Here is a 13,721-nt window from a genome sequence, read left to right on the forward strand (position 1 = left end):
CAACCAGGTCTTCACCCGGGTTCACAGAAGTCTATTGAACATTGTAGGGCTTAGCTCGCCACTTCATTGCTGTTTTTCCCTCACTTCCCCTTATCAGTGACCAGTGTGGTCACCAATCAGAGCATGTATTCCCACTGAGTCTTAGTCTTGGAAGGGGGTTTCAGGTGGTTAACTTTGAGCCCATCGCTGCAGCCACGGTGTCAGTCCATCTTGTTGAGAGTCTTCCTCTTTTTCACTGACCTTCTACTTTACCAAGCATGATGTCTTTTTCCAGGGACTGGTCCCCAGTGTTACTGTTATTGTTAATTGCTGTCAAGGCAGTTCCGACTCATAGCAACTCAGTACAGGGTTTCCAAAGAGTGGCTGGTGGGTTTGAACCGCTAGCCTTTCGGCTAGCAGCCCATGTTATTAAGGTTGACTCTAATCTGAAGAGACAGCACTTCCCTAGTCATATGTTGAGTGCCTTCCAATCTGAGGGGGCTAATCTTCTGGCATTATATCAGATAATGTTGTGCTGCTATTATAAGGTTTTCAGTGGCAAATGTTTTAGAAATGGTTCACCAGTTCCTAGTCTCTCTCAATCTAGAAGCACCATTGACGCATGCTCACCATGGGTGACCCAGTTTGTATTTACAATACTGGAGACATAGCTTCCAGCGTCATAGTATGTAAACCACCACCGTATGACAAACTGACAGATGGGTAGTAGTCTCACAATTGAGAACAAATTCAGAGCACCGGCTCTAGGAAAGACTTTCTCTCTGTGTGTCAACTCACAACTTAGGAGGAAGGGCCTTGTCTCCTGTCAGCATCTGTGGACCTGACATTCCTTGGCAATCTCCATGGAATTTGACACCAGTCTTCCCCTGGATCTAGGAGGATCCCAGCACAGGAAACCTGGGTCTAAAGGATGTCTCTGCTCCCAGCTCTTTTCTTTTTAAAAATTGTTGATTGTGAATTGGGGGGAAAGTTTACAGAGCAAATCAGTATCCATTCAGCAGTTCATTTGGTTTCATGGTGTGGATCGCAACCTCCAGAATGTACCCTCACTCACCCCACTTCCCAGTGCTTCTCATTCCCCGTCCTCTTTCTCTCCTAACCCTTCCTGCCTTCTAGACTTTGTTCTTGGGCAAATGCTGCACTTGTGATCACAAGTGGTTAATTATTCTAAGGATGCCTTCTTAGTGTTATTGGTCACCTGTGGGCCTATTGTTTGGCTGTAAATGGAGTCATAGGGATGGATTCAGTTCCATGCCTCTAGGGTAACTAAGGGCTGTAGTCTCAGGGGCCCACCACCCTCTATCTGACCCGTAAGTCTGGGTTGCTTTTTTTTTTTTATGATTTGAATTTTGTTCCACATTTTCCCCCCACTCTGTCCAGGATCTTCTAATGTGATCCCTTTCATTGTGGATCTTTTGGTCTCAGAGGCATAGAGGCTGATGTGTTTATATGGTCTCCTGTTGCTTCTTTCTTGGTGGTAATGAGCTTCCTCTTCTCTTTTCTCTCTTTTTATCACTTGTAAGGTGAAAGATGAAAAGGTGAAGCAGGACACACCCGACAGAAACTCCCCTAACATCAGATCAGGGCTGTGGCCTGAGTAAGGGCATTGCATCCCACCCAATCCCACTACAACTAATCAGTTGATCAGATCAGATCAGAACAGATCATGGGTGATGATTACATCATTATATAACCACCAAACCACTGAGAATCACGGCCTAGCTAAGTTCAGATCTACTTTGAGAGGATACAATTAAACCCATGATTGGGGAGAGGAAAAGAAAGGACTTTTGTTGTTGTTGCTAAGTGCCATAGAGTCAGTTCTGACCTATAACAACCCTGTATAGGGTTTCCAAGGAACAGCTGGTGAGGTTGAACAGCTGACCTTGTGGTTCAAACCGACTTTGCAGTCTAGTGCATTATCCCACAGCACCACACCATTAGGGGGAGATATTTTCATCCCTCTTACCTTCCAGGTAAGGTCCTGGAACTCCATGTGTCCTGAAACTCCCTATCTGAATTCTATGAATGACTATACCCTCAAGTTCTGCTTGTTCTATCTGCAGCATTGGTCACATTCAACTTTGTACTTCATCTATGTGTGGAGATTTTTGTTTCTTCCACTAAGGTAAAAACTCCTTAAGGACAGAATTCATACGTAATTCAGTTCTCCACTGTCTGACATAGTGTCTTGAACAATTAGACAACTAATTAATGTTGGTAATTAATACAGGTACTGTTGTTGTTGTTAGGTGCCATTAAGTCGGTACCAACCCATAGCGACGTTATGCACAGCAGAACGAAACACTGCCTGATTCTGGGCCAACCTCATAATAAAGATGGAAGACTCATTAACAACCTGCAATATGCAGATGATACAACCTTGCTTGCTGAAAGTGAAGAGTACTTAAAACATTTACTGATGAAGATCAAAGAGCACAGCCTTCAGTATGGATTACATCTCAATGTAAAGAAAACAAAAATCCTCACCACTGGACCAATCAACAATACAGGTACTAAGGGCTATGAATTTTCCTCCCAGAACTGCTTTAGCTGTATCCCATAGGCTCTTTTCAGTATGTTAGAAATACTTTTATGTAGCATCAGACTCTTTCTGAGAAAACAAAAGAATCCTCAGCGTTTCACAAATAGGAAAGCCAAAGCTTAAATGCAAAGAGACTTCTATCAAAACACACGGTGCAGCAGTGGATGTAGGATCTAGGATCCATCAAGCAAGTCAGGAGATCTGGTCTGACTTTGAGCTCATTCTCTGTCTCTGTCACCTCCTGTCATTTTCTCTGGATGCCATGAAGTTACCTATTAAGACCTCCAGTGTCCACAAGCAGCAACTAGGTTGTTGTTGCTGTTGTTATGTGCCATCAAGTTGGCACTGACTCAGAACCATCCTATGTACTACAGAACGAAACACTGCCTGGTCCTGGGCCAACCTCATAATCGTTGCTATGCCTGAGCCCCTTGCTGCTGCCACTGTGCCAACCCATCTGGTTGGGGGTCTTCCTCTTTTTTTCTCTGACTTACAAAAATGATATCCTTCTCAAGGGATTGGTCTCTCCTGACCATAGGTTTGAAGTATAAGAGATGAAGTCTGGCCATCCTGGCTTCCAAGGAACACTCTGGCTGTACTTCTTCCAACACAGATCTGTTTGCTCTTTTGGCAGTCCATGGTCCTTTCAATATTCTCCTCCAATACCACAACTCAAATGCATCAATTCTTCTGAAATCTTCCTTATTCATTGTCTAACTTGAAAATTGAAAATACCATGGCTTGGGTCAGTCACAACTTAGTCCTCAAACTGACACTTTGCTCTTCAACACTTTAAAGAGGTCTTGTGCAGCAGATTTTGCCCAGTGCACTACATCGTTTTACTTCTTGACTGCTGCTTCCATGAGTGGATTGTGGCAGAAAAGTACCAGATCCTTGATTTGAGGGGACCTTTTTTCCCCGAGGAGTCCTTGGGTAGTGAAACAGTTCATGTGTTCAGCTGTTGGTGGTTTGAGTCCAACCAAAGGTACTTCAGAAGAAAAGCCTATGAAAACACCAACTATTAAAAATCTATGGCAAACAGTTCTACTCGGACCCACACGAAGCCATCATGAGTCAACATCAATTCAACAGCAATTTGGTGCCTCTCAGAGGGTCCATCTGCAAAGCTGACACCACAAGTGCTGCATGTGTTATCTAAAACCTTTCCTTTAGAAGCAGGCAGATCATGTGGCCAGATACAGAGCCAGGGCTGCCCTAAGATCACCTGAGAAGTCATGGAAATAGACACTTAACCTCTTTGGGACCCATCTTTCCCCACATCCAACACTTTCCAATATGGCGCCACCTCCTGGGTCTCGAGATCCCTGTTCCAGGGTACTTGTGTTCTCTCTTCCCATCCCTAGCAGAATCTTCTTTTAGACAAATTTGTTCACATAAGTAAGCAAATGATTTATAATAGCTTAAAATGGAGTGTCTATTTTGGGTGTCTGTATTTGAAAAGGCGTCAAACCTTAAATCAGAAAAATCATTATCTTTAATGGCAAAATTTCAGGTATCAGTGAGAAGGTAGCAGAAGGTCTTCAAGAAGGAGAGTCTGAATTGAATTTATATTTATGTAAAAATACACCTCCGAGGCTGGATTTGTACTTTGTGAAGAACAGGGGACAGTGTCTCTGGCAGCATTTCCACGGAGTGGTACTCCAAAAGGGCATAGATAAAAGGAACTCACCCAAGACCCCAAGATACTGCTGTGTGCTCTCCTGGAGGGAACCAGCTGGCTTGTTCCTCTGCCCTGCCTCTCTCCAGTGGCATTCTCCTGCCAGTGTTGCCTCCTGCAGCAACACAACCCCAAGCCCCATCAGTGAGAGCATGCATCCTCTCAGACTCTGGGCCTCCCACAGGCTGCCAGGGGCTCTGTGGAAGCCACTAAACTGGGATTGGGCAAGGACTGGGATGTGGGGTAGGTCTCTCTTGTAGTTCAGTTTACCTCCCAGCATGACACCATGGTGTTTACTGGAAAAGTTAAGCCAGATTGGGTTACTGGCCCTAGCAGTAAGCTGGCCCTAAGCAACTCATTGGAGGCTGCAACCAACAGCCGTGTTTGTAAATGGTGGACATGTCTTTTGTCCAGCTTACCCCTAATTCTCCCCTACTGTCCCTAAGTCAGTAATCAGCCTTGTCAGCCCCCCTTGTTCAAGGTGGAGAATGGGAACTGATGAGGAGATGGGTCGTAGGTTAGTTCCAAGTGATAGAAAGTTCTTCCTGATGTTGATTCTAGTCATTCACTGTGACTTGCCCCCATGGGTTTCTGTTCTGTTCCATGGAGCCACACAGGAGAAATTCCCTGCCCCCAGAAACAGTTGCCTACCCTGAATATCACAGGGTCTCTAAGGAGAGGGGTTCCAGGCTCATCACACTAACAGCTCACTTTGACCCTTTAGCAATTTTCCTCAGAAAAATAAGTAAGATCTTTCCCATTTTGTTGATGTTGTTGTTAGGTGCCGTTGAGTCAGTTCCAACTCACAGTGGCCCTATACATAACAGACTGAAACACTCCCAGTCCTGTGACAGCCTCACAATTGTTGCTGTTTCAACCCACTGTGGCAGCCACTGTGTCAATTCATTTTAAGGGTGTTCTGCTTTTTCAATGATTTTTTACCTTACCAAGCCTGATGTCCTTCTCCAGGGACTGGTCCCACCTGACATCATGTCCAAAGCACATGAGACAGTCTCCTCATTCTCACGTCTACGGAGCATTCTGGCTGTACTTCTTCCAAAATAGATTTGTGTATTCTGACAGTGCATGGTATTTACAACACCATAGTTTAAAGACATCAATTCTTTTTCACTCTTCCTTATTCATTGTCCAGCTTTTGCATACATATGAGACCACTGAAAATACCATGACTTGGGTCAGGCACACATTAGTTTTCAAGTGACATCTTTGTTCTTTAACACTTTCAGGAGGTGTTTTGCAGCAGATGGACTCAGAGCAATATGTCATTTGACTTCCTGACTGTTACTTCCACGGGTGTTGATTGTGGATCCAAGTAAAATGAAACCCTTGACAATTTCACCCTTTTCTCCATTTATGGTGATGATGCTGATTGGCCCAGTTTTAAGGATTTCTGCTTTCTTTCCATTGAGCGGTAATCGATACTGAGGGCTATAGTCTTTGCTCATCAGAAAGTGCTTCAAGTCCTGTTATCTTTCAGCAAGCAAGGTTATGTCACCTGCATATCGCAGTTTGTTGATGAGTCTTCTTCCAATCTTGATGGTGTGTTCTTCTTCATAAAATCCACTGTCTTGGATTATTTGCGCAGTATACAGATTGAGTAAGTATAGTGAAAGAATGCAACCCTGAACACAACCTGTCTGATTTTAAACCATTCGGTGTCCCCTTGTTCTGTTCGAATGACTGCCCCTTGGTCTACATACAGGTTCCTCATGAGCACAATCAAGCGTTCTGTAATTCCCATCTTGCACAATGTTATTCATAAATTGTTAGGATTCATAAATTGAATATCTCTGCATAGTCAATAAAGAAAAAGTAAACATCTTCCTGGTATATGCTACTTTCAACCAAGATTCATCTGACTTCAGCAATGGTACTCCTTGTTTGAATCCAGCTTGAATTTCTGGTGTTCCTGTATTGCTGCAACGAACTTTGAATGATTTCCAATAAAATTTTATTTGCATGTGTAATTAATGACATTATTACAAGGCTATTGTTTGATAATTTCCACATTCTGTTGGCTCACCTTTAATTGGAATGGGCACAAATATGGATTTCTTCCAGTGGGTTGGCCGGGTAGCTGTCTTCCCAATGTCTTGACATAAATGAATGAGCACCTCCAGCGCTGCATCAGTTTGGTGAACTATTCTGTCAATTCTGAGAGCCTTGTTTGCATCAATGCTTTCAGTGCAGCTTGGACTTTTCCCTTTAATACCATCCGTTCATATGCTACCTTCTGAAGTGGCTGAACATCTGTCAATTTGTTGAGATGATTCCTCTGTCATTCAATATTTTACCCACAGACACTTTCAATCCTGTAACTTGAGACTTGGATGTTTTCTTCAATTCTTTCAGCTTAAGAAATGCTTAGTGTGTTCTTTCTTTTGGGTTTTCTAACTCTGGGTCTTTATACATTTCATTGTAATGCTTTGTTTTCTGCAACTACCCTCTGAAATCTTCTGTTCAGCTCTTTCACGTCATCATTTCTTCTATTCGCTTTAGCTTCTCTATGTTCAAGAGCAAGTTTCAGAGTCTCTGTTGACAGTCATTTTGGTCTTTTAAATACCCTTTTGCTTTCTTCTTGTATGGGGTCCCAGAAGTCATCCCACAACCAGTCTGGTCTTTGGTCATTATTGTTTTTAAGTGTGCCAAATATATTGGTGAGGTGCTGTCTAAATTCAAGTGAGATACACTCAAGGGTATACTTTGGCTCTTGTGGACTTGTCTTAATTTTCTTCAGCTTCAACTTGAACTTGCATATGAGCAATTGTTCTGCATTTGGTCCTTGACCTTAGTCTTACTGATGATGTTGAACATATCCATTGTTTCTTTTCACAGATGTAGTCAATTTTCACAGATGAACTTCCTGGATAGAATACAATTCTTGTGCATTCTATCCATGGAGTTCACATATATAATCATCACTTATGTTGTTGAAAACAGGTATTTGCAATAAGTAAGTCTTTCAGAATCTACCGCCTTGCAGAATCGATCATGCAATCTCTGGCATCATTTATCCCACCAAGATCTTACCTCCAGCTACCATTTTTTTCTTTGGAGTCTTGGTGTGGTACTGTGGGTTGATGTGCCAGACTACAAAGTCGTTTGAATTGCAATGTCAGAAACCATATACAGGGTCGCTATGGGTCGGAACCGACTTGACAGCACTTAACAGCAACAGAAATAATTCTTTGTTTCCAACTTTTCATCACATTCCCATCACCAGTAATTATCAATGCATCATGAGTGTTTGTTTGATCAATTTTAGACTGCAGAAGTTGGTAAATATCTTTAATTTTTTCATCTTAGGCATTAGTGATTGTGCATAAATTTGAAAAATGGTCATATTAACTCGTCTTCCTTGTAGGTGTATTAATATTATCCTATCACTGATAGCAGTGTACTTCAGGATAGATCTTGAAAAAAATTTTTTTAACAATGAATATAATGTCTGCTGAAATCTTGTCATTTGACTTCTTACCTCTTAGAGAGCCAATCTGAAAGAGGAGATTGGTTTGGCCTGCTTTATTCTTCGTGAGTTCATGTAACTTTCCATATTACTTTGTTCTTTTTGAAAATGGACTTAGTGTCTTTATAAAGTCTGTGCTTCTTATAACAATTCTCAACATGCAAAAGTACTGAAATCTCATGCTCAGGGATATGTACTATGACAAATGCATTTGTGATGTTTCCTGCCACATCTCCTCTGCACAAAGATTTAACTGGGGTGGACAACTCCTTGTCTGTCCAATCCCACAGTGAGCCTGCACCCGGCAGGCTCTTGGCTTTGCTTTCTCTGAAGCCACAAACAGGAACAACCCAGAAATGTGAGAGTTAGGCATTCCTCAACAGGTGTCAGCACCTCATCACATGTGGGAACATTTCTCAGATGCATTCCACACTGGCTCAGAGGGTCCCCCAAGGGAGGAGAACCCCAAGCTGCCCACAGCTGTAACCAGCTCAAATGATTCCACTTCCCATCAAAGCTATTCCAACTCATAGTAACCCTATAGGATAGAGCAGAACTATTGCATAAGGTTTCCAAGGTTGTCATCTTTAGGGAGACAGACTGCCATAGCTTTCTTCCGCGGAGAAGCTGGAAAACCACCGGCCTTCTAATTAGCAGCCAAGAGCTTAACCATTGAGCACCAGAGCTCCTTCACTCATGTTACAATGCATCCATTTCTTGTGTTTTCTCCCTTTTCTATCTCACTCTCCCCACTCCTTCATTCTGCTCCTAACATTACCTTCTAAATAAACTTCCTGTACCCACATCCTGGAGTCCTGGTGTGGTGCTGTGGGTTAATGTGCTAGACTATAAAGTCGCTTTGAATTACAAGGTTGGCTATTCAAGCTCACCAGCCACTCCTCAGAAACCCTGTACAGGGTCGCAACGGACTGAACAACACTTAACAACAACAACAACCTGCATCCTTGTCTTAAGGCTTTCAGGAAATGCCAAAGATCTTCATGACTATCTCTTTACCTCTATTTTATGCATATCCAATAATATAATCTGTGTAATTTTGCTTAAAAGGAGCTCTGGTAGCGTAGTGGTTATGAATCGAGCTGTGAACCGCAAGGTCAGCAGTTCGAAACTACCAGCTGTTCCGCAGGAGAAAAGATGTGGGTTTCTGCTCCCGTAAAGATTTACAGCCTCAGAAACCCTGTACAGGGTCGCTATGAGTTGGAACCAACTCCAAGGCACATAACAACAACAACAATTTTGCTTAAAGGGGATCATAATACACTTGCACTCTAGAATTTGCCTTTTATTACTCAATAGTAGGCAGTGAACCTATTTTCATGCCAACAAAATAAATCATAAAACACATTTTTTCCCTAAATTTTATGTACTTTGTTATTGTTGTGAATATGCATAGTAAAACATACACCAATCCAACAGTTCCCCTGTGCACAATTGAGGATTGCATGGATTACAGTCTTTCTCTTTGAATTTATCCTCCCTCATCAGCTCACTATCCCCAATGCTCCCATCTAATCTTTCAGGTTTTGAGGGTCAATTTGACAATATAGATAGTTCTTAAAAGAGTATAATGCTCAAGGCTGACTTTTTTCTCTAGTTAAGCGAAACTTTGCTCAGTTTAAGAAGACGTCAGGGGGTATTTGTTGTTTAAGGGTTAAAGATGATTTCAGGGCAATAGTTTCAGGGGTTCAGCTACCCTCTAGGGCTCCAGAAAGTCTAGAGACCAGGAGAATTGTAAATTCTGTTCTGCATTTTCCCCCTTTGGATCGGAATTCGTCTATGAAATTATTGATTTAAATACTCAACAATGGTAGCTGGGTACCATCCAGTTCTGATCTCATAGCAAAGGAGGCAGTTGTCCATAGAGGCAATTAGCCACACATTCCATACCTTCTCCCATTCCTGACACTCTAAGGTCTTCCTTTGTTGCTCCAGATGAACAGAAACCAGCATTGTGCTTTGGATGGTCTCTTGCAAGCTTTTAAGATCCTAGGCACTACACAATGAACTAGAAGGTAGAAAAGAAGCACTAACCACATTAGTAGGACAATTAACTGGCATGTCCTATGAAACTATGACCCAAATCCTCCAAACCAAGAAACCAAATCCTATGAGGTATTTAGTTGTACAAAAGCAACATTAGCAACTACTTCTTTTGTTTGGTCATTATTGTAAATATACCTATCATACAACTTTTGCCATTCAACTTTCTGATAGGTACATTTATAACAGCGACACTTAATTGTCCTAATAGTGTGTTTAGTGCAAAGTAAAAATCTCTTTAAAAAATCACTACTGGTGATGAGACATGGATTCATTTCTACAAGCCTGAGAGTAATCTGCAGAGTATGGAATGGAAACATCTTCAATCACTGATGAAGAAACGTTCAAAAGTCAATCCTTAGCTGGAAAATTGATGCTTACAGTTCTCTGGTATTCTCAAGAGCCAATATTGGAACACTATCAGGAAAAAGGTTCAACAATCAACAGTGCTTATTCCAGTGAGATATTCACTGAAGATCTGAAGCCTAAATTTCAGTTAAACATAGAAGGCCTGCTATCCATGAACAGTGATCTTGCATGACAATGAACGTCCACACACCTCTGCCCACACTGCTGACACTCTGCAAAAACTTCATTTGGAGGTGTTAAAGCATCCTCCCTACAGTCCTGATCTTGCTTCCTTCGAGGTAATGAAGATTCACCTCTGATGAAGGAGTAAAGACAGTGGTGCATTCATGGCTCACAGCTCAGCATGAAACAGTTTTTAATAAGGGAATATGACAGCTTGTTGACAGATGGGCAAAGTATATTGAAAAGCAAGAAGATTATGTAAAAAAATGATGCATTTGTCTTTTCTAAAAGTTTATTAAAATAAATTCTACAGCCAGTGTGCAGATACTTTCTGACTCACTGTCGTATATTAGTTATTAGATTCTCATTGGATACATGGTTTTCGAAGATATTCTCCCAGTTGGTAACTTGTCTTTTCACTTTTTTGGTGAAGTATTTTGATGAATAAAATGTTTCTATTTTATGAGGCTTAATTTATTTATTTTGTGTTTTACTATTTCTGCTTTTGTTATTATATTAAAGAATCCATTGCTGAAAGACAGGCCTGACAGAATTGCCCCTGCTTGTTTTTCTAAGAATTCTATGGTTTGAATTTGTACATTTAGGTCCTTAATCCATTTTGAAATGGTTCTGTGTGTGCTGTGAGGCAGGGATCCTGCTTCATTTTTTTCTGCAGCAAGGAATTCCGTTTCCTAGCACCACTTCTTAGAGAGGCTCTTCTTTCCCCAAGGGATGGACTTAGCCCCCTTGTTGAATATCTGAACAGTTTTAAATGGCTGCATAGTAAGTCTTTGTAGATGTGTCTCATCACTTACTTAATTTATGACTATCTGAATGATTAAGTACTCTATTATGAACCAAAGGTTGACCTAAGTTCTGAGGAAAGATCTGATGATTACTTCTGAGCCGGCACAAGCCTGTAAACAAACAATTCTACTCTGCAACGTATGGGCTCACTAGGCATCGGATTTGACTTGACAGAGACTGGTTCGGCATTGGTTTTTAGGTAGTTCCTGAGTTTGCATTGGGATGAATATGCTCATGCACACATCCTTGAAAATGTGTGATGCCCTACATAGAAAAAATTCTGAGATGTCTGATTGCTTTATTGTTTCCAGAGTGCTCACCAATTATGTGTTTAATCATCTATGCTAGAATTTAAATAGAGGGGAATATTATTCTTAGTAGTTTAAAGGGTTTTTTGTTTTTTTACTCAATCTTCCTTTTTGACAAACAGGACATTTGCCCATCTTGCCTCTTGCCTTTCCAGACACTTTTTTCATGCACTGTAATTTCCTCCAAGGCACTGATCATATCTGCAAATGCCTCTAGGTCTTTGGGGAATCAATTGTCTGGGCTCCTAGGGGTTAGCTCATTGTAGATGGCTTGACATCTTCTTCCTATCTCTTACTTCTTTTGGGTTTCAGTTTCCACCTTTAGGCTCTTTACTTTACCCTTTGAAGTAAAATTGCCTGGGCCCTGCTTTGCCCAGAGTCCCCTGAGTGTTAAAGCTATTCCACGTGGCCCAGGCAGATTCCTTCTTCTTACGTTGACTTTGACTTGAAAAGCTCATTGCTCTGTCTTTGCCAGTTTTTCTCAGCTTCTGTTCTTGTGTGCTTTGCTAACACTATTCTTACGGAGTCTGTCACTCTTCGGCGTCATCTTGGGTAATGCATTTCCCCTTCGTCTTTTGTGTGTGTGGTTTTCAAATCCTAGCTTATTGGAAAACTACAAATGCAGCCTCTCAAGATTTTCTATAAAACCCCCAGTTCTTTCTTACCAGCAGCGTTTATATTTACAATTACTTTAAATATCAGGGTTTGGTTATCTCCTGCAACAACCATCTCTTACAAAGCATCTTATCTATTTTACCCTCATAGTAGCCCTGTGAGTGGATTTGGATGTTAAGTTTCTGCACCCAACAGATGAGCAACCAGAGGTACAGAGAGGTTTAGGCACCAACGCAAAGTTACTCAGCAGACGAGTGCACCAGCCCTTAGTCCTCCTGTTTGTTAGCCTAAATACGATTCCCCTTGTCCACACTGGCAGAGACAGGGGTCTGGGTCCCACTTGGTAAGGTATCCTTGGCCTGTGGCCACTGTCCTTAAAAGCCCTGGAGGTCAGAGCTGCACCTCCCTCCCCTTGCTGCCATGGAGAGAAATGATCTCTGCAAAAAAGTGACTCTGTCTGGAATTACATCCCCCTGCCCCCAACACCCCTACCCTTTCAGGCAGGCAAACAAAGACCCACTGCCCTCCAGTGAGTGGGTGCCAACTCACTGTGAGCCGATAGGACAGGGTAGGACCGCTCCACAGGGTATCCAAGACGAAATCTTTACGAGAGCAGAGTGCGTCATCGCTCTCCCACGGAGTGGCTGGTGGGTTTGAACCACTGATCTTGAGGTTGCCATCCCAACACCTAACCCACTGTGCCACCAGGGCACCAGGTGCTAGTTCTTTAAAGCTAGTTGCTAGTCTCAGACAAATCTCAAACAGGAGTACATATACACACACACACACTCTCTCTCTCTCTTTCTCTCTACAGGAACATAGTGGTACCACCCCGGACCTTCTCTCTTTCTTAGTGTCTCTGTCTCTGTTTCTTTCACACACACACACACACACACACACACACACACACACACACACACACACACACACACACACAGAGTATCTGGCTCCCGACAGTCATCAAAGATCATATACCCCTTCCCTTTTTTCCTCCCTTGGCAGACTGCTCCAGAGTCAGAACCCCCAGCCGCCCCCGCGCCCACCCCCAGGGCACTCACCATCCATGCTGCTGGTCACCTCGGGGACAGTCTCTTGATGGGGAGCTGCAACGACAGAGGGCTGTCTTCAGAACTCGGGTGCCCAGCCCAGCCCACGTCCTTGACTCTGCGCTCCGAGGGTCGCCCGGGTGCGGGCGTAGGCGGGCAGGGGCGTGAGCCAGCAGATCCGCCTTTCTCGGGGTCTCAATCCCCTCCCGCCCGGCGCAGCTGCCTGCCGTCCGGCACCTCCTCCAGGGTGGGGTAGGGGTGCAGAGGAAGCGAGGGAGGGGACCGGCTCAGCGCCGTCACCATGGTACCCGGCACACCTGTGCCAGCCTCTGAGTCCCCTGCCCGCCGCGCCCCGCCCAGCGAGGACACCCCCAGCACCCTTCGCGTGGGGGCTCCCTGTGCAGGAACTCCAAAAGCGAAGGCAGACCCCATATCCCACTGCAGCCCAGAACCTGCGTCCAACAATTGTGTCCCTCTCCCTAAGTCCCGCATCCCAGTCTCTATTCCCACTTCTCATCCTAGCTTCACTCAGACTGACCCGCCACCTGCCACCTCCCAACCCCCGCTCACCGTCTGGTGTCCAGACCCTAAGGACCCCCTGAAAAGAGAATGAGACAAGGCTACAACAGAGAGGGAGGGCCCC

At 43.4% G+C, this 13,721-nt stretch overlaps 1 protein-coding gene across 1 annotated transcript in view; it reads right to left on the reverse strand.

The window, feature by feature from the left end:
• NPFFR1 (neuropeptide FF receptor 1) overlaps positions 1-13,381 on the reverse strand; it is a 47,031-nt gene extending 33,650 nt beyond the window's left edge. The window contains exons 1-2 of the mRNA XM_006837463.1: positions 13,306-13,381; positions 13,091-13,135 (exon numbers count right to left, since the gene is read on the reverse strand). Of these exons, the coding sequence (XP_006837526.1) occupies positions 13,091-13,135; positions 13,306-13,381 (121 nt within the window). The remainder of the gene's footprint in view (positions 1-13,090; positions 13,136-13,305) is intronic.
• Positions 13,382-13,721: the final 340 nt, after the last annotated feature.

The sequence above is a fragment of the Chrysochloris asiatica genome, unplaced genomic scaffold (genome assembly GCF_000296735.1).
Source record: "Chrysochloris asiatica unplaced genomic scaffold, ChrAsi1.0 scaffold00020, whole genome shotgun sequence".
NCBI classification, from domain to species: Eukaryota; Metazoa; Chordata; class Mammalia; order Afrosoricida; family Chrysochloridae; genus Chrysochloris; species Chrysochloris asiatica.